The 24171-nt window shown below is 34.5% G+C and overlaps 2 protein-coding genes across 6 annotated transcripts in view; one reads left to right on the forward strand and one right to left on the reverse strand.

Annotated features, from left to right (window-relative positions):
• The window catches only part of LOC112513987 (pre-mRNA-processing protein 40A-like), a 29296-nt gene extending 25594 nt beyond the window's left edge, over positions 1–3702 (forward strand). For 4 of the 5 annotated variants that reach the window (XM_025120246.1, XM_025120247.1, XM_025120249.1 and 1 more), the window contains 5 exons: positions 992–1099; positions 1903–1967; positions 2062–2164; positions 2766–3005; positions 3368–3702. In XM_025120246.1, coding sequence (XP_024976014.1) covers positions 992–1099; positions 1903–1967; positions 2062–2164; positions 2766–3005; positions 3368–3508 — 657 coding nt within the window. In that variant the 3' untranslated portion in view covers positions 3509–3702. The remainder of the gene's footprint in view (positions 1–991; positions 1100–1902; positions 1968–2061; positions 2165–2765; positions 3006–3367) is intronic. The other variant, XM_025120248.1, reaches the window with a different exon arrangement.
• Positions 3703–8734: 5032 nt separating this feature from the next.
• Positions 8735–20255, reverse strand: LOC112514730 (kinesin-like protein KIN-7N). Its single transcript, XM_025121330.1, has 18 exons — positions 20096–20255; positions 19928–20017; positions 19404–19522; positions 19183–19296; positions 19034–19115; positions 18901–18968; positions 18723–18800; positions 18475–18617; positions 18296–18398; positions 18130–18210; positions 16919–16987; positions 16789–16848; positions 16516–16668; positions 13797–14090; positions 13296–13379; positions 12060–12218; positions 11777–11974; positions 8735–9197 (listed from the first exon to the last, which is right to left on the reverse strand). Exons 1-18 carry the CDS (start codon positions 20253–20255, stop codon positions 8772–8774), a joined length of 2481 nt encoding a protein of 826 aa, XP_024977098.1. The 3' UTR covers positions 8735–8771.
• Positions 20256–24171: the final 3916 nt, after the last annotated feature.

Here is a 24171-nt window from a genome sequence, read left to right on the forward strand (position 1 = left end):
ATTGTCAAGTTCATCTCCACAGACGACCAAATTGCTGATATTTTTACAAAGCCCTTGTCTTCTCAGAAGTTTGAGTTTCTACGGTCCAAGTTGCAGATTGCTAACCGCGCTGAACTTGCGGGGGAATGTTAGACTAAGTCAACTAGTCTGGTTTATATTTTTAATATTGTCTAGGGTCCAAGGTGTAATTAGTTTTACCTATATAAAGTGTATCAGATTATTATTATTTTTCAATCAATACAATCAATATCAAGTTTTATAATAAACATTCTCGTAAGGTGTGTTTGGTACGCAGATGGGACGGGTGGGTTAAAAAATTATGCAAGGTTTTAGGGTTTTAATTTGACATGGGTGGTTTAATAATTTACCAATTTTGTCCATCTTCGTGACTTTCGTTTCACCTATTTTTTTGGAAGGGTGTAGCCTGGACTAATCCCGGCAAATTGTGACAGGAAGAAATCAGCCCCGATCCATTTTTCTACCACAATCGTTGTGTATGCCTGGAATGGAACCTGGGCCGATGGGACATTCCACCACATCCCCGATGACCTCAACCACTACGCCACAACCCTTGTGGTTCGTTCCACCTATTTTGGTGGGACAAACACTGCAGTTTTGTCTTACTCAGTCCTGTCTCGTCTAAATGTTGCACCAAATGGGGGATAACAAGTTCTTGTTTTGTCCAGTCCGGTTCTATCCCGCATAGCAAACCCAACCTTAATGTCCAATACACTATCGTTTTAAATGCCAAGAAATTAGGGATTCATTTTCTACCACACCATATGCCTTCGGCATAGTACAGCTCAGCCTTTTCCTATCTGTGCCTATACCATGATACACCATCATCTGAGGGCTTCTTGTTGTACTTAGGTGTAAAGTTTGTCATCCATGGTATGTGTTTGAAAATATATTGCACTGTTCCAAAAAATGCTGTTTCTAAAGAAATTCAAGTGAATTGTCTGCCATTTTTTAACGCTTTGTCTTGTTGCAGCTTGTGTTTGAAGACCTACTTGAGAGGGCTAAGGAGAAAGAGAAGAAGGAAGGTAAAAGGCGTCGTCGTCTTACCAAAGATTTCACAGAGTTATTGTACGGCATCAAGGTATGAGAAACCTGTCTCGTAAGGTTAAAGCTTATGGCACACTGCATGTATGCAGCTCGTCTCCAACGGATTCCCTATAATTTCTCCATAATAGAGAAGCAAATGTTAAACTCTCCAAAAAGACATTAAACTCCAACATTTCCTTCATGTTGAAGATTTCAACATCAATTGTACTATTAGAATATTCAATAGATATAATATCCCTATATATTTTATATGAAATGATGATACATTCAACTTCATTAGTGGGAACTGTAATCACTCAAATAAGGTGATGTACTTATCATTCATTTAAGATGAAGGTACCCATTATTAAACTTGATATTGATTTGTATTGATTGAAAAATAATAATAATCTGATACACCTTATATAGGTAAAACTAATTACACTTTGGACCCTAGACAATATTAATAATATAAACTAGACTAGTTGACTTAGTCTAACACCCATGATATATATAGAACTAATGAACTAAGGAAACCCTAATATTATAAACAAGAAAGTGGATCTCAACAATACTTTATGTAATAGGAACAATAAAAGACACCCAATTTGCTCTCTTCAACATTTCATATCAATGAGTTCTAATGTGGAGATTTTTATCCTCTCTCCTACTTTCTTCATTTTGGAGGATCTGTTGGAGCAAAAAATTAGGTCAAAAACTCCAAAATCTCCATTTTGGAGAATCTGTTGGAGATGCTCTAAGAGCTTCAAAACACTGATTTTTATATTATCTGTTGGAGATGCTATAAGAGCTTCAAAACACCCATTTTCATATTACTTGATTGGTGTGTGAACTCAGGAAATTAATGCATCCTCCACATGGGAGGAGTGCTTGCAACTTTTTGAAGAAAGCCCTGCGTATAGGTATTGATTTTTAATGGACCCCTCTCATGCTTACTATTAATCAATATTTTTTTCGATAGACTTTCCTAATTTATCTTCCTGGACATGGATTCAGATCTGTTGGAGATGAGAGCTTTGCTCGAGTGACTTTTGAGGAATATGTTGTTTCTTTACTGGAGAAGGCAGAAAACAACAAATACAAGCAGGAGGAGGAAAAGGTAAGTAGCATTCATTTGTAATATGAGGGGTGATTTCAATAGTCATTTGCCTATTCAACTCTACTGCATTGTTAACAAAAAAAAAAAAAAACACTTTTAGAAGCCAAACGTCTACTGTTTGCTTGTAAGTTCTTAACATACTAGTTTCTACTCTTTTTTTTGCTGAGGTAGATAAATGGTTATTTCGTATGCAAATGCTCGTTTTTTTCTTTTTCTGATGCCTGATGCTGCACCCAATGTTCTTGCAAATTAGCTTGTCAAATATATTACTCCATCCTTCCCAAAATAAATGTCCTTAATAAAAAATGATAAGAGTTTTAAATACATTATTATTACACCTTGTCATAAACTGGCTGACAATTTTACCCTTGCTGACAATTTGTGCTGTCATAATTGGAAATTTAGTGAATTATGACCATCTATTTTTGAAAGTGGACTCTTATTTTAGGACGATTAAATAGAAATGTGGACAATTGTTTTAGGACAGAGGGAGTATTGGGCAAGATGATGTTAAAGCTTAAAAGGATGCATGTACTTGGGCATTAAATTGATTGCATTCAAGTTGGTTTTCTGTGTGGTTCACCATTGAGGTGGCTTACAGGCCAAAAAGGAGAAAAGAGAAAAGAACAAGGATGAATCAAACAGTGTGGATGTGGATGTTAGTGAAAGTTATGGCCATAAAGACAGAGAGAGGAAGCACCGTAGGCGCCATGGAAGTCCTGATAAGGATGATAGAGACGACTCTAAAAAGTCTCGTCGACATGGCAGTGGCCACAGAAAGTCAAGAAAGGTACTTTCCAATGCTACCCTCAATTATGAGTTGGAGAAATTCGTTGTTCAGGTAAATTGTCATCTAGTTTGTTAAAAAGTGTAATGATTACAAATTTCTAAATCTGTGTGCCTTTTTTCACGGTGGAAATTTATTTTAGGACGGAGGGAGTACTTTTAAGTCTTCGATAGATATATACTCCCTCCACCCGAAATAAGTGACAACAATAGAAATGGTATACAATTTTAGACATACATAACACTTTTTGTAGTTAACCAAATGACAACTTTACCCTTAATTAGTTTATCTACCTTATCAACTCTTAAATATTTGTGCATTAATTAAGGATAGCTATTTTTGAAACTGGATACTTATGTTGGAACAAACATAAATAGAAAAATCAACACTTGTCTATTTTTTTTCCTATACTGCAGCATGCATATTCACCTGAATCAGATGGTGAAATCAAGCATAAAAGATACAAGAAAGATGGAGATGATGATGGTTGTGGTAAAAATGGTGGTCATAAGGAGCTTGAAGATGGGGAGGTTGGAGAGGATGGAGAAATTTGCTAGAAACACAATGATTTCATATAATTACTTTTCCTCTACATAAACCTTAAAATGGTATTGTATCTGTGTGAGCAGAACATCTGTATTTTTGATTTAGAACAAACTAGTTTATGAAAATATGACTGGTTCTCAATGCTGAGATTGTACTATTTTGACATCGAGATTCTCTACTTGTATACAATCTGTAAAAATTTCGTATCGTTGTATCTGCGATGCATCGGTTCAAAATTTAATAGAGTATTGATAGCCATGACATCTTGTAACGATCCGTCAATAAATTACGTGTGGACAGTCGAAGGTTACAATATTCTGAAAAAGCAATGAACTTGATTTTTACCGTCATGGTTAGGGTTGCATATGGGTTGGGTTGGTCGGATTGAAGACATTTGAATAACCTAATTTAATGTTTGTGGTTTGAAAAATCTCAACTTAGCCCAAATCATGCGGGTTGGGTTGAGTTGGTCGACTTGAAGCTTTGGTATGTAATTTTACAGTCTAGTTGTTGTGTTTAAATGAAGTAAAATCAAAATGAAAACGTACAAATAAGGCTACAATTACACGGAGACATTAAGGGATGCATGAGTCGTTCTATTAAAACTAACAATAGCATAAGAAACTATATATGTACTCTATTTCCTATATATAGTTGAAGATTCGTGCAAATAAGAAAATAAAATTATGGTTGAAACTGTGATATAATTATGAATGAAGCCAATTATTCATGGTTGCGATAAAATATCGTTGAATTTGTATTTAAACTGATTTGTATCCGTACGATACAGTGGGACACAATATTTCATCGTTAATCGAGAATGAAAAGCTAGTTCACATTATCATTAAAAAAAGACAAAATGCAACAAAATGTAACAAAATTTAGTTTACCCGGCTACCCTTTCTTCTTCATTGTGACCGCACCATTCTAATCTTTTCGCTTTTCACCGTTCGCCTTCCGTCGTTCACCTTGGCTATTGCGGGCAGGGGCGGATGCAATGTTAAAAAGGAGGGGGGAAGGGACCTCAGTCAAAAATTCATAAAAAAAATTATAGGCTAAAATTCAGGTTTTACATGATTTACCTTTCACTTCCCCCCATTACATTTTTCCACGGGCCCCCAACCCCAATCGAAACCGTTACTCTAACCAAAAAAATCTGTTGAAATCAATCAAAAAAACCAAAAAAGTTATTTGAAATCGACAAAAACACTAAAAAATCTCTCGAAATCAACCAAAAAACTTTAGCATTCCCTCGAAAACGTTGTAACTAGGTTAAAAACACATGAGACGATTTTGCGGGTCTTTAGTGTACCTTAAAGGTGACCCCACTGAACAAAAATCTTGGATCCGCCACTGGTTACGGGTAACCATATTCTTTCCTATTTATCTAGTTATAATCTTCCTTCTCAGTATCGAATATATGATTTTTTTTGTTGCATCTTCTTGATAAGGATGGTTTCACGATCATTTAATTAAATGAAAGAGATAGAAGCAAAATGTTCACCATGTGAACTCGAAATAAATTGCAATGCAATAATGTGTCGACTAACCTAAGCAGAAAAAAACCAATTACATAAATTGGAATCATATCCTTAAAAGATTTATGACACTCTTTTTGTTGTGAATCTTTCGGTCGCAAACACAAGGATTTGAATACATGTAATGAATCGATTTCTAACAACATTAACAATCGATAATTAGAAAGCAGATGCAAAAACGAAAAAGCAAACATGAGCGATGTGATGTAGTTGAAAATACACTTATGTTGAAATCGAGCAAGTTACATAAGTGATTTTCAGTAGTTGAAAATGGTATGGCGTAGCCCTATTTATATAGAAAATTTGATATGATTATGAGCTGGTCTAAGTCCAAAAAAAAAACCCGACCACAATACCATGGTTTTCGCCCAAAACCGATTGAGTCGTTATTGGATATGTATAGTTGGCATTTCTTCATATGAAATATCTTGATTTGATTGATTTTATCATCGAATGAAGAATCAAACATTCACCACCTATCCATTTATATCCAATATAAACTTCATATGTCTATAAACCGGTCAAATCCAAATTGTAGCTTACTTTTTGGATATAGACAAATGTAGGATTTTTACTTGTAAAAGTCTTATAACTATTCTGTATTGATCAAAGAGTAAAATGCCTTAAGCAAAATTGAAGAATAGTTGAAGTGAGGTCAAGATCGTCACCAAAGCGGATTGCTTTGTCATCTAGCCGAAAGAAAATTAGTACAAGGTAAGAAGTCAACTAGTAGTCTAAAATACTACTACTAGCAAGCCGAATCTTGAAATACAAACTTGGTCAGCAAATTTGGATCACCAACTCACTTACTTCCTATGTTAGTACGACAACATGTGATCATGTCAGCCTAAGCAGGTACAAAAGCACCATCAATGGTACTTTATTTACTTTACTATTCCCTCGGCATACTAAAGGATGGAGAAAGATAAAATTATGTTTACATCAAACTCAAAGGTTGAAGGAAGAATACTAGGATACATGGATCAATCAACCAGAAGGCGAGACGTAGAAAAGCTGAACATATGGCATTAAGTGCGAAGATGGTTATAAAAGGCCACCCTTAGCATACATTGCAATTCACCCGTTTTGAAAGAACAATCCTTGTGAGAGTTTCTGAAGTAAATTCGATGTCAACATCCGAAGAGCTTCCTAAGCTCATAGGATCTGAAAGAGAAACCTTCTTCCCCCTTCTCTTTCATTTAACAAATTTGTCATAATCAGATTGTTTGCGATCACAGGTCTTCCTAACTTTCGCAACAAATCTGTAATTCTTTGTTTTTATACAAGTTATAGAGCAAAAAATTAAAAAGTGAATATATGTTATGTTTGTATCAACCCCCATTCTTAAAACACTTCATCTGTAAGTCATCACTTTTTAGGATCAACAAGTGGTATTATAGTGCTTTGTTTATTCTCATAAACAAGATCTGACATGACTTCCACAACTATTGCAAATGGCTCTCTATCCAAGCCTTCTTTTCATCAAAAAGAAATACCATCTACTACAGTATTTGATATGGATTTTTGTTTCTCTGGATTAAAGGACTCGGATTCTAGTCCATTTGGTCTAAAATTCGGAAGTGAAAAAATGAAATTTTCGAAGTCTCTCGCTTTCTTCCTTTTTTCACAAATAGACAAAACCTATGTATTTTCTTTTAATATTAATTTATCTGTTTACCGTGTTGACAACTCTGAGAAATCTAGCTGTTCAACAAAGTATCTGGTTCTTAATAAAGTCTTTTCTTCGTTTAAACATCCTCAAAAGAATTTTCTCTCTCTTCTCCACAAAAGATCTTTATCCAACATATGCTCATTTGTGAAAAATCTATCCTAAGAATATGTGTTTTATGACTCAATTTCCTGAACTTGGTCATTCTGACAAGAAGTTTAGAAATCTCTCCTTCAACCTCCTTGAGGAATTACACTCAGGGACCAAGTCATACCCAAACCTGGTACTTGGACAGTGGATGTTCTAGGGCACGTAACTGGTTATATTTCCCTGTTCAAGGAATGTGTTTGAAAAAGGTCTTACCATATTTATCTTCCTAGACCTCTTCAACCTCGGTTGTACCTTTGTACTGCACATGAAGAGCGTCCCAACTTTTTGATGTCTTTAGGTTCATGATAGAGTGAAATACTTCATCAGAAAGGGCCATAGCACCTATATGGCGACTTTCTTGATATCTTCATCTGACCATTGATATGGTCAAGAGTTCCAGGGTGTGTGCCAGTTGCTATCAGCTAAAACTTATATACATGATTCCACTACGTAGAAGGTTATCATCATCAAATATATGAGGAGGAAAAGGATCAACAAACTTTTATGACTCAGTAAGTGCTTACTAAGTAAGAGTTATCACTTACCGGGTAAGACTCGATCCTTGCCTTCCTTCTTACCGCTTAAGATTCTCGCTCCTTATTATGTTCATCTGGTAAGGTACTTACCAAGGTAAGTATTTAGTAAATGACTTCTTAATAGTGAATCATTCTTCTCTAATTTTCTCATGTTATGAACTTAAATGCTCCAAACTCATTACTCAAAACTACTTCTGTTGGCAGCCATAGGTTTTAGAGCATGTGATTCATTAAGAGTGTCTTGTATGGAGAATTAAAACCCAAAATCTCTTAAAAGGATTTGCATTTGATTCAAACAGTTTCTCTATTTTGAAGATTACAATATTGATTATATTATTAAAATATTTCATTAATTTAACAAAATATTATTTCTCTCTATGAACATTTAATTTCAAGATTTAATAAAAAATATATGTAGTTTTATGTATATGTTGTTCTGATTTTATTTATAAAAAAAGAAAAGGAAATTGAAGGAAGTAAGAAAATGAAAAGTTTAATATTGACTTCATATTAAAAATATATGAAAACCACAAGAGTGGTGTGTAATTAGTTTGAGCTTGGTCTTTAAAGGTCAAAAGTATCTGAAGGTTCCATATTCAAATCCAAGGAGGAATAAAAATCCTCACGAATATTGACTTCATATTCTTCGGGCTACTCGTAAAATAGATGGTCGTCATAGGATTAGTCGGTTCACATACCAAATTGGATATTCAGGTTAATAAAAAGCAGAAATTTCACCTTCAAATCTCAATTTCTTCCCCTTCCCTTGCCACAAAATTTCAAACTCAATTTCATTCTTACTCTAAAGCCATTGAGGAAGATCACACAACCTAAGCTATGATTACCTCCTCAACCAAATCACATAGCACATTAACAACCACCAATTGTAAGATGAGATTTTGTAGACCTTTGTTTATGGATTTTTGTACCAAACAACCTGTCGTTATCAACGTTTACTTGGGTAAATAAACACCAAATCACATTACCTTACCGGATGAATATGATAAGAACCAAAAATCTTACCCAGTAAGAACGAGACAAAGACGAAGAGTCTTACCTGATAAGTGATTGCAACAACTCTTACCACGATAAACGATCATCGGGTAAATTGTTGCGTACGATACCGTTTTGGTAAACTAAAAATCTTACTCGGTAAGTAAATGATAGTGTTAAATTTACCGGTAAACGCTTACCGGGTAAGTGTTTGATAAACGGCCCCTAAATTCATTCAAAGAGTTTAACAATTAATCTAATTTCAATACACATAGCTCAAGTATGGAATAAGAAAAGGAAGAGGAAAAAGAAACAACACCCAAGTGTACATAGATAACAAGAGCCAGAGCCAGAGCCAGAAACCGTTTGATAAGAAGAAATTTGTTCATCATCCACAAGATTTGGGTAACATAAGTGGACTTTGAGCTTTCAAGTTGTCTAGTTTAGATTTGAAGTCGTTATGGAACAACACGAGTGATCTCTGGCGAGAAGCAAACGCAATGCTAAACTGTTTGATCTCTTCCTCAAGATCTTTCCTCTTTCGAATTTCACTCCTCATATCCTGCAAAATCTTTTCGTTTTGCTGTGTTAATAATGCAACTCTTGTTGACGAATCTGTGAGTAGATCGTCTCTTTCTTCTGATAATAGTTGACGCTCTCTTTCGAGACCATGAATTCTTTCTTTACATGCTTCAAGAATGTGGTTATTCGTATCCAACTCTTGCTCCAGGCTCTCATATCTTTCCTTCATCAATTCGATCTCACCCCTAACTTCTGCCTTCCAAGAAGCGATTCGTTGTCCCAAAGTGCACTCCTGAAAATCATGTATAAATATTCATCTTTCAACTTAAAAGACGTAAAAATAAAAGGGTTTTTGATAATATTATTGTGCTAAAAGCCAAGAACTACTATCGTCTCTAACACATTCTCTAAAACAGAAAAAAATGAAGATTTTGGAGTTCTCTAAAACACGAGAGAACATAAAATTCTTCAAATTTAGAGAACGCTCAAAAATTCAATGCTAGGAAAGAGAATTGTATTTTTAATAGTTTCCCACTCTCACTCTCGAAAGTTTGTTGAGGTATAAACGTATTGAATATTTTATGATACAATTATACGTCCAATCTCTAAAATAAAGAATTTGTTAAGAGTTACGGTTAGAGATTTTGAGTTTTAATTCTCTAATTTGGAGAAATCAAAGAGAATCTGTTGAAGATAAAGAAGCATTGTGTTAATTGCCTATACAAACATTAAGCAAACTCAAAACACCTGCTTTTGCACATTCTACATCCTAGACTTCCTCTTCCTACCTCCATCCAAAAAGAACATAAAATTATGGTAACTGTCAATTACTAGTTTAGATTACCCTCCTTCAACTTTAAGATGGTAGATAATATTAAAAGCCAAGAGTTGCTATCATCAAGCCACTATTCTAGCTATACAAACTAGAGGTGGACCAAATTTGTGGAGTGCTACGAAAAACACTGAATTTACCAATAAAGAACGACGAAGGAAGTGGAGAAGAACACAATATTTATGATGGACTAGTATCAAATGCTTAATTTAAGAACTATATCCTAACTATGATGTTCGAGTTTAATAAATTACATGTAACTATTAATGTTGTTGTGATAATTTTATTAAATTTGTATCATTATGTTAGATCAAGTTGTTTTTGTTTTAAAAAATGCTTAAATTACTATTTGCATTCAGCACAGTTATTAAAATATAAGTCATCGCTTAACATAGACTAAGGGGTAAAATGGTCATTTATGTCATTCAGTTTACTCGTCACAACAAACTAATAGCAATTTAGCCTAATCCATACACAAGTCCCCTTAGAAACTCAAGGCTGACTTAGTACCACCAAAATACTAAGGACACAGTTCATTTAGAAGTAAACAGTTACCGCAACATATATAGTTATCATTCTGTTAATAACAGAATATACCACACAATTCATGATAAGGGTAATGTAACAAAAAAGTATTGAATAATGAACAAATATCAACAATTTGATAAACTAACTAGCAACTTCAATTCTGTCATATAGAGAACAAGGCTACATATATACTACAAAGAAATTGGGTTTATAGGACGTCAAAGTGTCTTAATAGAATGTTTTGAAAGACTTAAGTTTATAGGACCAAACGATAAAGTGTTTTATGTAAAAGTGTTGCAATAAGTTTATATAGAACATTTTTGGGTGTTCTAACAAGTTTTTAAGACATTTTTAAAATAAAGTACCGTCTTAGCTATTTTACACGATACTATTTGAAAAAGAACCCTACAAACACACATGTTCTACAAAAAGATGATTATAGGACACTTCTTATAAGTGTCCTATAAAATAGCTAATACAACACTTTGTTTTAAAAATGTCCTTATAAACTTGTTAAAACACCAAAAAATGTCCTATAAACTTATTGAAAAACTTTTCCATAGAACTCTTTATTGTTTGTCCTAAACTTAAGTCCTATAAAGCATTTTGTTAGGATGTTTAGACATTTTAGGCATCCTATAAATCCAATCTTGTTGTGATACTTATCAACCTTTAGATGAAAAAGAGAACATTAGGCCAACTATTATAATCCAATAAATGAGAGTAAGAATATAACTAAAAAATTTATCAGCTGAATAATATAATTGGATAATTGACAGAAAGCAGTCTTCTAAAAATCTCTAGCTTGAGCCGGTTAGAGCATCTCCAACAGAGTCTATATTGTTCTCTAAAATAGAGAAAACTCCAAGTTTACCATTCCCACCAATAAGATTAAATTATGTTATATAAATTATTTTTCAAAAGTGTATTGGGACGATAAATTTATAAATTTTAATAATATAATGAATGTTGAAATCTCCAAAATAAAGAATTTGTTGGAGTTAAATGTAATTCTTATTAGAGATTTTTGACTTTTGGTTCTCTATTTTAGAGAAATTATAGAGAATCTGTTGGAGGTGCTCTTAATCCAGCGAAAGCCAAAGCATCTTTATACACTAAAACACATTCGGTCGACTTTGCAATGATAAAGTGGCTTGTAACTTGTTAAGTACATTAAATGAACTGTCTATTGTGTCCATTTTTGTCTCTTATCCACATTAAGAGGCAAACATAACTATTAAGATTCATTCAGATGAAAAAGCAAAGGCTCTTAATTGAAAATTGAAGCAAACAAGTAGTTGAAAAATGATTTGAATAAGTGCCAAATAGACAACCTCTTAGTTGCTTGTTTGTTCATTTATCAATAAAAAAACATGTATGGGGTCACAGAGCTAAGCAAAGAATCAGAATATGATATACCTGAACTAGGAGAGATAATAACTCAACATTAAGATGGTGAATAATATCAAAATTGGCATGTAACTTCTTGATAGTTGTGTCCAGGCAGCTACCTTATATTTGTTGCAGTGTTGCAAACTTCCCATATCATCTTCTTCTATAGAATTTGGAGATTTTTTATGGCTTGTACTTCTAAACCCATCCATGGCCATAGAAACATGTGTCTCAAAAGTTGACATAAGAAACGTGACGATTTCACTTGTGCTAGAGAGCAACTTTGCAGTCGGGGATTTCTCATCGGCCACAAAACTCTGTTCAACTCAATAAGTTATCTCATTAGATTCCTTCGGAAATTCAGCATCAGAATTCATAGAGATAAAATAACATCCATTTTACCTGAAAAGTAGAGAATATGTCCTCGCTTACGGCTTTGCAATTTGCCAAAGACTCGCTCAATTCCTGAGGAATTTCTTGGACCAGCCGAGCTTCATTTTTAAGTTTAGATATCTCTTCCATCAACTGGTTGTTCAACGCTAGTTGTTCTTTATGCTGTTTCTGTGGTGTGTGATTTAATACATAAGCTATAAAGCATATAATGATATACTTATTGATTTTTATCCTTGATTTGCACGAGGGAACAAACAAAAGGTCCATAGCATGGTTCTAATAATCATATTTTGTCGTACTGAAAGCATGTCAATAAGCTTATATAATGATACAAGGGTCCGGGGGCCTAGGCACAAGGCGCAGACATGAGGCACGGGCCTCAGGAATGTAAGGCGCATCTTATAGAAAAAGTGTATATGTATATATATACACACAGTTGCACACAACTCAAATATGTTGCAAGTACATGCCAATGCAGCAACCAACAGTATTTCGATAGAGGCGGAAGGGAAAGGGTTTAAAGCGTGTACCATGAGGGAGAAGTTTTAATTTTAGGGTTTGACTTATGTCATCTATTTAATAACTCTAGGAGATAAGAAGATGAGAAAACTTATTTAATATCAGGGTCTGAATAGGTATTTAATAACTCTTTATGAGGCGCACCTAGGCTCCACAAGGTGCCTCATCCAAGGCGCATGGCCTTAGTGAGCCTTGTGAATACGCCTAGCCTCGACTTTAGAAAAGGCCAAGACCTAGGCGCACCTTTTAACAACTATGCAAGGGGCAGGTTCAAATAAGAACCGTAAATATCTCGAGAACCTAGGAACCAACCAATCCAATTCATGTATTATTCATGATGAATATTGAGTTGATATTCATCATGGACGACGAAAATGCATGTATTCATGATGAATAATATATATACATAAATATTTTAAAGTTATCCATCATGAATAATGCATGAATTGGTTGGTCCCCACGTTCTCAAAATATTTGTGGATCTCTTTGAACTTTCCCTAATGATACCATTTATCATTATGTATTCGGTGTTATCCTTGATATGCACGAGGGAACAAACAAAAGGTTCATCATAGTTTTTATAATCATACTGAAAACATAATATCATTGTTCTTCCTCCTTCTAAAACAATACAAGACCTACCCTACTAGTTCTGAATAAGAGTTGATGTTAAAGTCAACAATGAAATAAAAAATGATATGATAAAACCACAAGAAAGAAACTAACCTCGAATCCATTTTTTTCATCAATAGCTTGCTGTAGTTGCCTTCGAAGATTCTGGACTTCTCGGTAATTGTCAATTGAGGAATCCTGTACAGACCATAGACAGTTGCTTTTATATAATGCATGAACAACTTAGCATAACAGCCCTGGTTCTCGATAGAATGATTTCATCCTAAGGTGTGTAATACAAGTTTCAAAAAGAAATAATTGTGGGATAAGTTGTCTAAAAATAATAATGGTTATTTAGATTCAAACAAGTAAAAACTGCAAAATTTTGCTGAGTGTTGATGTCTATCACATGCCATGATATTACTTACGGTCAACATGACTCCGAGATTAAATTACTAATCGAACTCAGTACTTTAAGAGCCACAATACATGATCCTCACTTCATCTAAAAAACAAATAAGAACAAAAAAACTAAAAAAAGAAAAATAATAAGTTGGGAAATGGCAAACTGATATGATCGGAATAAGCAATGAAAGCATGAAAGTTAAAACTTACTGGAATTTCATCAATTGCTGGAATGGATGAAACTTCTCTTGCTGGAGTCGTACCAATTGAATCAAGGTCAGCTACGAAGCCATTGTTCATTTTGAACCACATATCTTCATCAGCAACATCACCAAATTCATCTGGAAGGGGGCTAAATTGAGGTGTTCTAGAATGATAAGATCGTTTAGCAACAAATGCATTGGGAATCGGTTTAAAAGTAGGGGTACTAAAAGCATCTCCCTGCTGTGTGCTGCAAGTGTCACTGGTTTCTTCTTTGAGATATTGTCTCAAGGATTCGCTACCCTACAGACAATCCAAATATGCTACATAAAATAAGGGAAAGAAAGAATAAAACAAACAAGGTCTGAAGCTCACAAAACAACAATAAAGCAAAAACTTCACAGAAGAGTTAATTTGTGTATAACATCTTCGTGTTTTCACTCTTCCAAAAGCACATATAAAGTTTTATGAATTTTCGGGGTTGTACACAGGTTATCATGAGGTTGTTTAAGTATAGTATAATGTGATCAAATTGGGAGGCAGACTCATGAACTAGGTGGCATTCTTACATCCTCTGTTTCTATCTTGCCTACTTTGAAATAACATAGCTTGGAAGCTACATTTTTAACTATACATGCAACAATCAGTCGTCATTTCCCATAGGAAATAGATATTGTTCATTATCAGCAAGTAATTTCTTTATATTGATTAAGAGAGGATTAAATGAATATATATATATATATATATACAACCAAGGAACCTATATAAGGGTATCATACTTTTAAACAAGAAAGTAAAATCCTAAGTTACTATATCAAACACTCCTCGGGTTGGAACAAAGTTGTTTATCATGCCCAAGTTGTTAAAGATAAAATCTATTATGCTCTCTATAATGGCTTTGTGAGGATGTTTACAAGTTGATACTTTGTCTAATGTCTCCTAATTGGATCAATGGAGCGTCTTCTTGCATCCCTACAACACAGCCTCTTATCAGATGACAAGCAACCTTAATATGCTTTGGTCCTTTCATGGAATACTTGATTGTTGCCCATATGAATAATTCTAACCTTTCATTTTCTATTCACATTCAAGACAAGTTTATTTTGTAATTGTGGAATTGATATACAATACATAATCCTTGATTTCTTGGGATTAAATTTTCCTTTTGTAACAGATTTGGATATCTGTGTAATTGATACCATCTAGAAAAAAAAAGAATAGGAATCACATATTTGTTTCTGTATTCCTTGAGAGAAAAAAGAAGATACAGGGATATATACAGAAGCATAGAGAAATCTGGTTGTTACACTTATCTCCAGATTTACTAAAAGGGATAAACTAGACTAATTTTTTAGGAATAATCACTTCCTTAAAACCAGAACCAGCAAGCAGTACACAGCTTTCCGCTTTGAGTACAATGTGGTTGTTTGGGAGGGAGGTAATGATACGCCTCAGTGTTTTGGTAGAATGTATCGGCCCCGATCTCCCGGGGGKGGGGGGGGGGGGGGGGGGAGCATAGTTGTTAATTAGTCGCTTTTTATTATTATCCTTTATTTTACTAGTTTTCTAAAATATGTGGCTTGGTAATCAAGCTATTTGAAATATGGTAAGTTTAGAAATTTGGAGCATTTATAGGATTAAGGTCAAGGTTTTTCATGGAGAAGAACGTTGAGTCTAGAGTCTTGGGAGATCGCCTAATTCTCAAATTGTAGCACTATCCTTGTATTTTTCTTTCTTTCAAAGATAAATAAAATAAGAGTTTGGTTGCGTTCTTATCACTCCCATGATGAATTCACATTGAAATCTAGAAAAGAATAGAAATAAGACTTGTTAACTCAAAAAGGAGTTGCAAAGAGAGAATGGTTGGATCAGCAACTCGATGAACAATAACAAAATCAGCAGTCATAGCAGCAATAGTGTAGGGTTATTTTTCAAATCAGAAACAAACAGCAACGTCTGACAGTGGCGATGGCAAACGGCCGGCGATGACAGGAGGATGGTACTGATGGGGCTGGATCTCAGTCAGGAGAGGATGGAGCCAGCTGCTGGCAATGGCGGCAGCACCATGAACAGAACAGGCAATGACTACACCAACAGGTAGGGCAGCAAAAGCTAGAGTTTTGTCTAAGAGTTGGGATTTCGTCACCACCGACAATTAGAGTTCTCACCAGGAAAAAGAAAAAGGGCTCTCATATCATGTAATTTGAAAATTTCTATATATTGATTAAGAGAGATTTACATGATTATATATACAACTTAGGACCTATATAAGGAAATCATACTTTTACAAACAAGAAAGTGAAACCCTATTTGCTAAATCTTATACTAAAGCACATAAACCGTATTCAGAATAAAAAGGGACGAAAAAATTGAGCTACAGTTGATCTATGATAGAAAACTGGGGCAATAAAAATGATTCCCTTATAGCATGTTAATAAATTGCTTAATACAAAATACTAGAACAAAATTAGGAAGGCAATTGTGTAGCTTCATGCCAGAAAAAAGAAAGACAATACTTTGGTGGGGCTAGAATTGCAAAAAAAAAACCCGGAATAGCTTTTGAAGTTCTGTAATCAATAGTCTTTATAGATTAATATTGAAGTTCCAAATAGCATGCATAAAGCTTACGAGCTAGCTAAGTTTTATTTTCCATTGGCCTATGATCTAAGGTATCCTTACTGCCTAACCGGAGAAAATAAGTTTTAGAGCACTACTTTCAAAAACTTACTTGGGCAGAAACTCTATCAGAGTCAGAAAGAGTGAATGAAGTGTTTGCACTGCCAGTTCTATTACTTTGTTCCCTCGAGCATTGGTCTTGTTGTCTGTTGGATTTTCTCTCCTCCTCTAATTCCATAGCAAGCTTTTCACGCTCTAGCTCATACTGATAAATAATAGAAAAGCAAACATAAGTTCACTATAATCCTTCATTGGTTTCCATTGAAAAAGATGATCATTGGCTATATACAAGATACTTGTATGGTGTATACACTATACAGTCTACCTTGAGCATGTCATTTCTCAATTTCAAGATCTCTTGCTCCAACACCCCCGCATGAGATCCCTATCAAAGTAATTCAGCACATTTCAATTCAAGTTTTGGTGACACAAGTTTAAAACAAGATAAAAGTCACCTCAAGTTTCTTGCGTAATTCCTCTATCTCAATTTTTTGTCTCTTCAATAACGCGGCATCTGTCAGAATCTGGAGGGAAATGGAAAAAGTGTGTAGCTCCAACAAATAAATGCTTATACAATGACCAACAAAATCAACACTACTTGAGGAGAACTACAAGCAAGCATGGCTAAAGCATCTACGAACAAAAGAATGTCTATATATGCTTCAAATTCAAAGGTCAGTATCATTACATGATTGGTCATTTACATATGTGTCACTCCACATTTTAACCTGCGACATGTATACACGACATGAACTTAACTTCATGCTTGAGCCATATAGATTGCAATGAAATACATATCATCAGCATAAATACACCGATTCGAAAGGGGGAAAATGGCTACAAGCCTCCGGCAAAGCCCATATTGTTGATGCCAATTATATATGGATACAAGGGAAACCATATTTAATGACCACATTATTCGGTCATTGGATAACTTCAAGTATCTCAAATCAACACATCGAAGCATGTCACTTGTATATGGAGCTATAGCCAAACAAAGAAATTAGATATGCTGTTACTAAGAAACTGAAGGACAAAACGTATACATCTTTTGTTATAAACATGCAGAGTAAAGAGGGTAGTGCACAACTGCACATTAGACTTCTAGGTAGGCCTTACAAGTCTTATATGCCTGTTTTACCTTTTCTTAAGCCTAAGAATGTTAGGTAACACAGCAAATGCAATTTCCCAATGTATTTTATTAATCACCAAAAATATTAAAACATGCAACTATATTTCAAAACATCTAATCAAACCAATCCAACTTGATGCATATTCATCCAAAATCTGCATACATAAATATGAAATTCAGATTAACCAAGGCCCCGAGGTACCAATTTACCAGCCAGGTTGGCTCTGTTGAACCTAACCAATATGATTCAAATTTTGCAAAAGCAAGGGGACAATCAAATGTCATGTGTCTTACTCCTTGTACCCAAAAAAAAACTCACTACACCAAACTTGGCCCCTCTCAGCTGTTGGTGGTTCATTGATGGAGTAAATGTACGTGTATCAGAATCTATACGTTTGCACCCCTCTTTTAACAAATATGACCAAAACTGTATCTTTGAGACACCATTCAGAAAGGCCATGATATCATATTCCACATTTATCACAGTCAAGAAAGACAATGTTATCAAAAGCATAATGTTGACATAAGACATACCTCATTTACTTGAACACAGTTGGTAATACGTTTAGCTCTACTGGCAAATTGAAGGGTTCCCTTTGTTTCCTCTATATGAACCTATATGTACCGGTTAAATAAAACTAGTTAACATATACATCATTATTAGTGAACTGCAAAAGAAAAACATGAATATGATATATACCTCCTCCGGTGCCACAGTACAAATTATTGATGTTTTCGCATTGCCACCAAGTGCAGGTTGAAGGATACGGGTGAGCTTGCTGTCACGATAAGGGATATGTCCCCTGCAAAAGAAAATGTAATCATTTAGCTCACCATATCATTGTATAATTAGTCAACCAGCTAGATGTAGACAAACACCTTTGCCTTGCACCATCACTCAATTTATTGATGACATTGCCAAGAATCATTAAACTCTTATTTATGTGTTTTCCTTCCTTCAATCGAACTCCACCAGCTCCAGTTTTGGCAATTCGTTCAGACCCAGCTAAGTCTACCAAATTCTAGTCTCAGATAAAAAAGAAAAACTCGTGAAATAGATATAATTTAATTTATGACACCAATTAAAAATTTTATAGTCAGCTAAAAGATAGTAAAAAGTTACAGACCAGGACAGAAACACGAATAGCATCATCCAAAGTTGAATCATCATTAGAACTAGCATCTTTCCCCTTGCTCTCAATCACCTGAGATGCAACACCATTAATATGGCTTCTATACCATATAAGAAATCTAATGTTTATAATTAATAGCATTGTGACATTTCGACAAAGCTCAATAACATACCATCCGAAAGATGGTGTGGGATCTACTACTTCGGACATTCATATTAGTCTCTCCGAAGTGCCTGTTAACTGAAAGAAGCTGTTTTAGATATAGTCGATTTAACTAATATGGATGGTACAAGGAAATCTCAAACCTTCCCCCATGTCAAGGAGCTTTAGTACTTGCTCGGCACTGTTAACAATCTCCTCCCTTAGGCCTGCAACAAATACTCCATGCTGGAAACAACATAAATCAGTAAAAGAACATTCATACTAGTATAGAATGTGTTGTGTCCACACCCACCTCCAAACTCTCATGAATCTGCAGTTTCTGGTTCTCAACAGCAAAAAGATCATTGATTTCTTCATTATATATCTCCATGTACGAGACTCGAATGAGAAACTCCCTATCAGTTGACTGCAAACAATTGTTATCATTTAGGGACAAATATGGTCTCTGGCTCAATTTTAAAATAGTCAAGCTTATAAGTAGCAAAAACAGTAGTAAATTTATAAGAAACACACCATGGTTGTCTTGGCAAAAATATCTTTGATAGCCCGGTGAATAATTCCTGGATCATTCTCAGACCCGTTCATTGTAAACGTTTTTCCACTGCTTGTTTGTCCATATGCAAATGCAGTCCCTGCGTATGGCACAGTTTTTAGCTTCAGGATCAACTTGCATGATCATTAATCACAAAATTTAGCCAGGTCGTTGAAGGAGAACTATTTCAGATTGAGAGATGATATAACACATCACAATTAATGAAGTTCTTTTAACTCAGAATTTTGTAATCCAAAGAGGGTCTATAAAATGACAACATCTCATCAATCAAGCAGCTGGGGTAAAAGAATCCATATAATGTCATATGTAACTCGAATACAAAAGAGAGAGCTTTGAATTTTGACAAAAGGTAAAAATATTTCAAGAGCAGAAAGTGTCATATCCAGCGAATCACTAGTACATTAGAGTTACTTTTCGCCATGCTTTGCACCCAAATTACAACCTCCTCGCTATCAATCAAGAACATAATTAGTAAAATATTTACCATTGAATCCATCAACGACGGCATGTATAATGTCCTTGGTGAGGAGATCATAAACGCTAGAATTCGAGCAATCTTGGTCGAAAACATGATCTACGTACAAGCACAGATACATGAGATCATCCCAATTGACGATAAAATAAAGAAGCAAAAGAACGAAAGAAAGGGTACCGAAAGTATAAGAAAGAGCAGGAGGAAGAGGGGTGCCGGCTAGAGACCTATGCAGCGAAATACGATTCTCTTCAACCTTCCAATGGCTACCATTTGTAGTAGAATCATCTTCTGATTTCACCGGCGGCCTTACTCTCACTGCTACACATATTTTCTCCATAGCTTCCTCTACAAATGATTGAGCGCTGGATCTGATGGATGTTGGGGAGTCTAGGCGGGATTTACAGGGACGGCCTTCTTTATTTGATTTCAAAATGGAGGGCTACTTTTGCTTATATCTAAAAATAAACTACAATTTTGGTCCCTGTTGTTTATATCAAACTACAAAAATAGTCCCTAAACTTCAATAAGTATGGAAATAATCACTACAGTTTGCATTTCGATTTGAAAGTGATCTGTGGCGCTGCATTTTATTAACTCGGTTAAGTAAAGGGCATTATGGTCTTTTATCTCCTTTCCTGTTTTACAAACAGAATAAAAATATCGTCCTGAAATTCATTGTTCTCTTCCTATTCCACTGCCTCATCATTTTATTTACCAAAAAAGTGCAAAAAATCCAACCAGCTTTCTCATTTCGAATTATTTAATCTCTAAACTTTTTTGAATGATAAACCATTAAACTTTCTCATTTTGAACAGTTTACTCCTTAGAACTTTTTTAATGAAAAACCATTAAACTTTCTCAATTGAATGATTAAGTTTCTGAACTTTTTTTAACAAATAAAACATCGAACTTCTAAAAATTAGATGCCTACATCATTTTAACCCAAAAGGGGTATCTGAAATCGGCTATGAATGTTTTAAAGTAAAAACCTTAAATTGATCTTGGATCTAATTAAGGTATAATGAGTTTAAATGTGTTATAATGTGTCTAATTAGATCTAAATGGATCTAATTGAGGTATAACGAATATTAGTGGTCCTTAATGGCTTGTTTTGGTATTTGTGGCTATAATGTAACACCCGGAATTTTTGGTACATACGGATTCAAGTTCCAATATGTTTTTCATGAACTGAGTGGTTTGGCTAAGTAATGGAAGTTTTGGTCTTCGGTCAGATGTCAAAAATAAGCAAGAAAAGCTCAAAATGTGATTAAAAGGGTGTTTCGCGACCCTTGGGTGTTAGGGTCGCACTTTATGTACTGAATGGCTTTTTTTTAGAAGATGAGACCCTTGTTTCACGACCTTGGGTGGCAGGGTCGCATGTCAGGGTTGCATATAGCATACAGGGGGTTAAAACCGGATTTCGGGTTAAAACTTCATTTCTTCATCTCTACTCCGTTCTGGGAGATTATTTTTTCTATGGATTCATTTTTTGAGCTCTTTAGTATGAAAACAATGATGATTTAAGATTCCTTGATAATTTTGGGGTTCATAGATGTTGAAGGTAAGTCCACGTCATTGTCTTTTGAATCTAGGGTTTGATCATTTTACACCAACAACTCTCATTCTCTCGTGGGTTCTATTTTGTGTATGTTTTGGGAGATAAGAAGATCTTCTTGAGGTCTTTGCGTCATAGATCTAGAAGTTTATCTTGGGGATTTAAAGTCTTCACCGAAGGAAGCTCAAGATTGGGATAAAACCTAGATTTAGTCTAAATCTAGCAATGTGAGTTCAAGTTGCTTTGTGAAAACGTTGTACATGCCAAAAATGTCTATCTTGATGCATTAAAATGTTTCCTTACTATTTATCAAATGTATTAAGTATTTGATGAAGCTTATGAACTTGGTGTTTTTGGGTTAACATATCTTGAAAATGCATAGATTTGGGATCTTTAAGTATTTGGTAAATAAATCCTAAGTGTGAATTCTTTAATGATTTATCTCATAAATAGAGATTATTTGGTTTTAATGCATTTTAGAGTATTCGGTTTGGGAAAACGCATATTGTCGCGCTGAGATATTTTGGAAATATAAATGGCATAAGTTTTAAATGGAAATGATTGTCCCAACCATTGAGTTATGAGATATTTTGAGTTTTAAATGGCATATTGTTGCGCTATGAGATGTTTTGAGTTAATCGTGTATTTGGAGTATGTATTTGCATAAACATCGGTTAAATGTGTTTTATTATTTTGTGACTTTTATTTAATGGTCAATTGAGTTGTTGAGCTTTTGGCTCGATTTCAGCTTTTTGCTCTATGTCGACCTCTTGGAGTTATATGCATTTGTGGCATATTTATTTATAAATTACATGTTTACAGTGTCTTGGTCATTCATTTAGACTTTGGAGTCATGTAATTTAGACTGTAACGCATTAGATATATAGACATGTGAGTCACTTTTATGTTGATGGTCTTGTGGGTATGTGGGGTTAGACTCCGAGACCCTTGTTTCATGACCTTAAACTTTTCAAGTAGGCACTAGGAGAATTGAGTTCGGAAGTGATGTCTTGGTGATACACCAGGATCTCTGTCGCTTGAGGTAATGCTTTAGAGGTAGTCCTTAAGTATGTCGGGCCTTAAGGTGTTACCCATGAGGGTAGATACTAAGGTCATCTGACTCTTGAGGTGAAACTTGTTGAGAAGTCATAGAGACATTCAGGGTTTAAGTCGTGAAGTGTTATACGATTAACGTTGTACAAATGACACACTTATATGTTCCCGTCACTCTCAACGAATATGGGTCTCCCCCTTTGTTGTTAAACATTTTTTTTTCAGATGGTATATTATCCATATCTTAATGTTAGTTAGGTTTTGGCAAGTAACCATCATTTATGATTTTAATATATTGGATCGCTTACATATATTAAGGTTTTGGAAAAATGTTATATTCATGTTTTCGTTATTTGGATTTTAATCCTATTTGTACTTCGTGTGAGTGTTGGGTCTGGTTTCATAATGTTGAGTATTTCAATTTAAGTGTTTTTATCACAGAAATGGTGGTTTTGGAAATGATGTCGTTTATATTCTAAAATATGTTTCATATTAGAAATCATTATTTAAATTTTATTCTTTTTGTTTTACCGTTTTTTATAACTAATAGAAACTGCTTGAATTCATTAAGAGTTAAACCTAACCTTTTTTTTGTCGGCATGTGCATCGGGTCCTTGGGAAAATGGTACTAGCAACACTTTGATTTGATGAGTACTAGTTAGAGGCATAAGGAGGAATTAGTTATCTAGGAGACATCCTTTGTATGTTGGAGTCAACTTATGTCATTGGGTTTTAGTAACACCTGTCACGTAATGTAGATTTATGTAAAGGCTGGAATTTATCTTACTGATGTAAAATTTTAGATCGCCATTGTAGGTATTCAATTCTTGACTTTCTATGAGGGCTAAATTTTTATTTGATTCGTTGAATGAGGTTTTCACGGTTGACTCTCATAATTACAAAAAAATGAACAAAATGAAAAATTATGATTGGTTGAATGAGGTTTTCACGCACTACCAAAAAACCCCCTTTTTCCGGCGGCCAAATCCGCCGGAACTCCGCCAGAAAAAGGGATTTCCGGCGGATTTGGCCGCCGGAAAAAGGGGCGCCGGTGATTCTTTTTCCGACGGTGTTTCCGGCGGATTTTACACGTTTCCGGCGGATTACGGCCGCCGGAAAATCTCCGCCCGTTTTTAAAAAAAATCTTGATTAACTTAAAAATTAATTAATTTTTTTTAAAAAAAATTCCGCCCGATATTGCCGCCGGAAATCCGCCGGAAAATTGCCTCGCCGGAAAATCTCTTTTTTTGAAAAGAAAATAATATTTTTTAAAAAAATAATTTTTTAAATACCGGCGGAAATATCCGCCGGAAATCCGCCGGAATAATATATATATATATATTAAATATTTTCTTTTAAAAATTAATATTTTAAAAAAGAATTAATTTTTTTTAAAAATACCGATTATATAATAAATATTTTCTTTAAAAATTAATATTTTAAAAATAATTAATTTTTTTTAAAAATACCGGTGGATTTGGTCCGCCGGAAATATATATATATATAATAATATTTTAGATTTATTTTAAAATTAATATTTAAAACCTGTATTTAAAAACTGCAAATCTGTACAATATTAAAACTGAAAATAAAAAGGCGAAATCGAACTAAATATCATACATTAAAATGAAACTACAATTAATCC

The sequence above is a fragment of the Cynara cardunculus genome (assembly GCF_001531365.2).
Source record: "Cynara cardunculus var. scolymus isolate 2C chromosome LG 6, CcrdV1, whole genome shotgun sequence".
NCBI lineage: Eukaryota > Viridiplantae > Streptophyta > Magnoliopsida > Asterales > Asteraceae > Cynara > Cynara cardunculus.

What these genes read in the sequence shown, in the direction of transcription:
- LOC112514730 (XM_025121330.1), bottom strand. Translation starts at nt 20,255, where the DNA reads ATGGAGAAAATATGTGTAGCAGTGAGAGTAAGGCCGCCGGTGAAATCA. An exon ending in ACTGTGTTCAAGTAAATGAG is followed by an intron (nt 16,988 to 18,129) that starts GTATGTCTTATG and finishes ATTTCCCTCCAG; the next exon opens with ATTCTGACAGATGCCGCGTT. An exon ending in ATGAAAAAAATGGATTCGAG is followed by an intron (nt 12,219 to 13,295) that starts GTTAGTTTCTTT and finishes CACACACCACAG; the next exon opens with AAACAGCATAAAGAACAACT.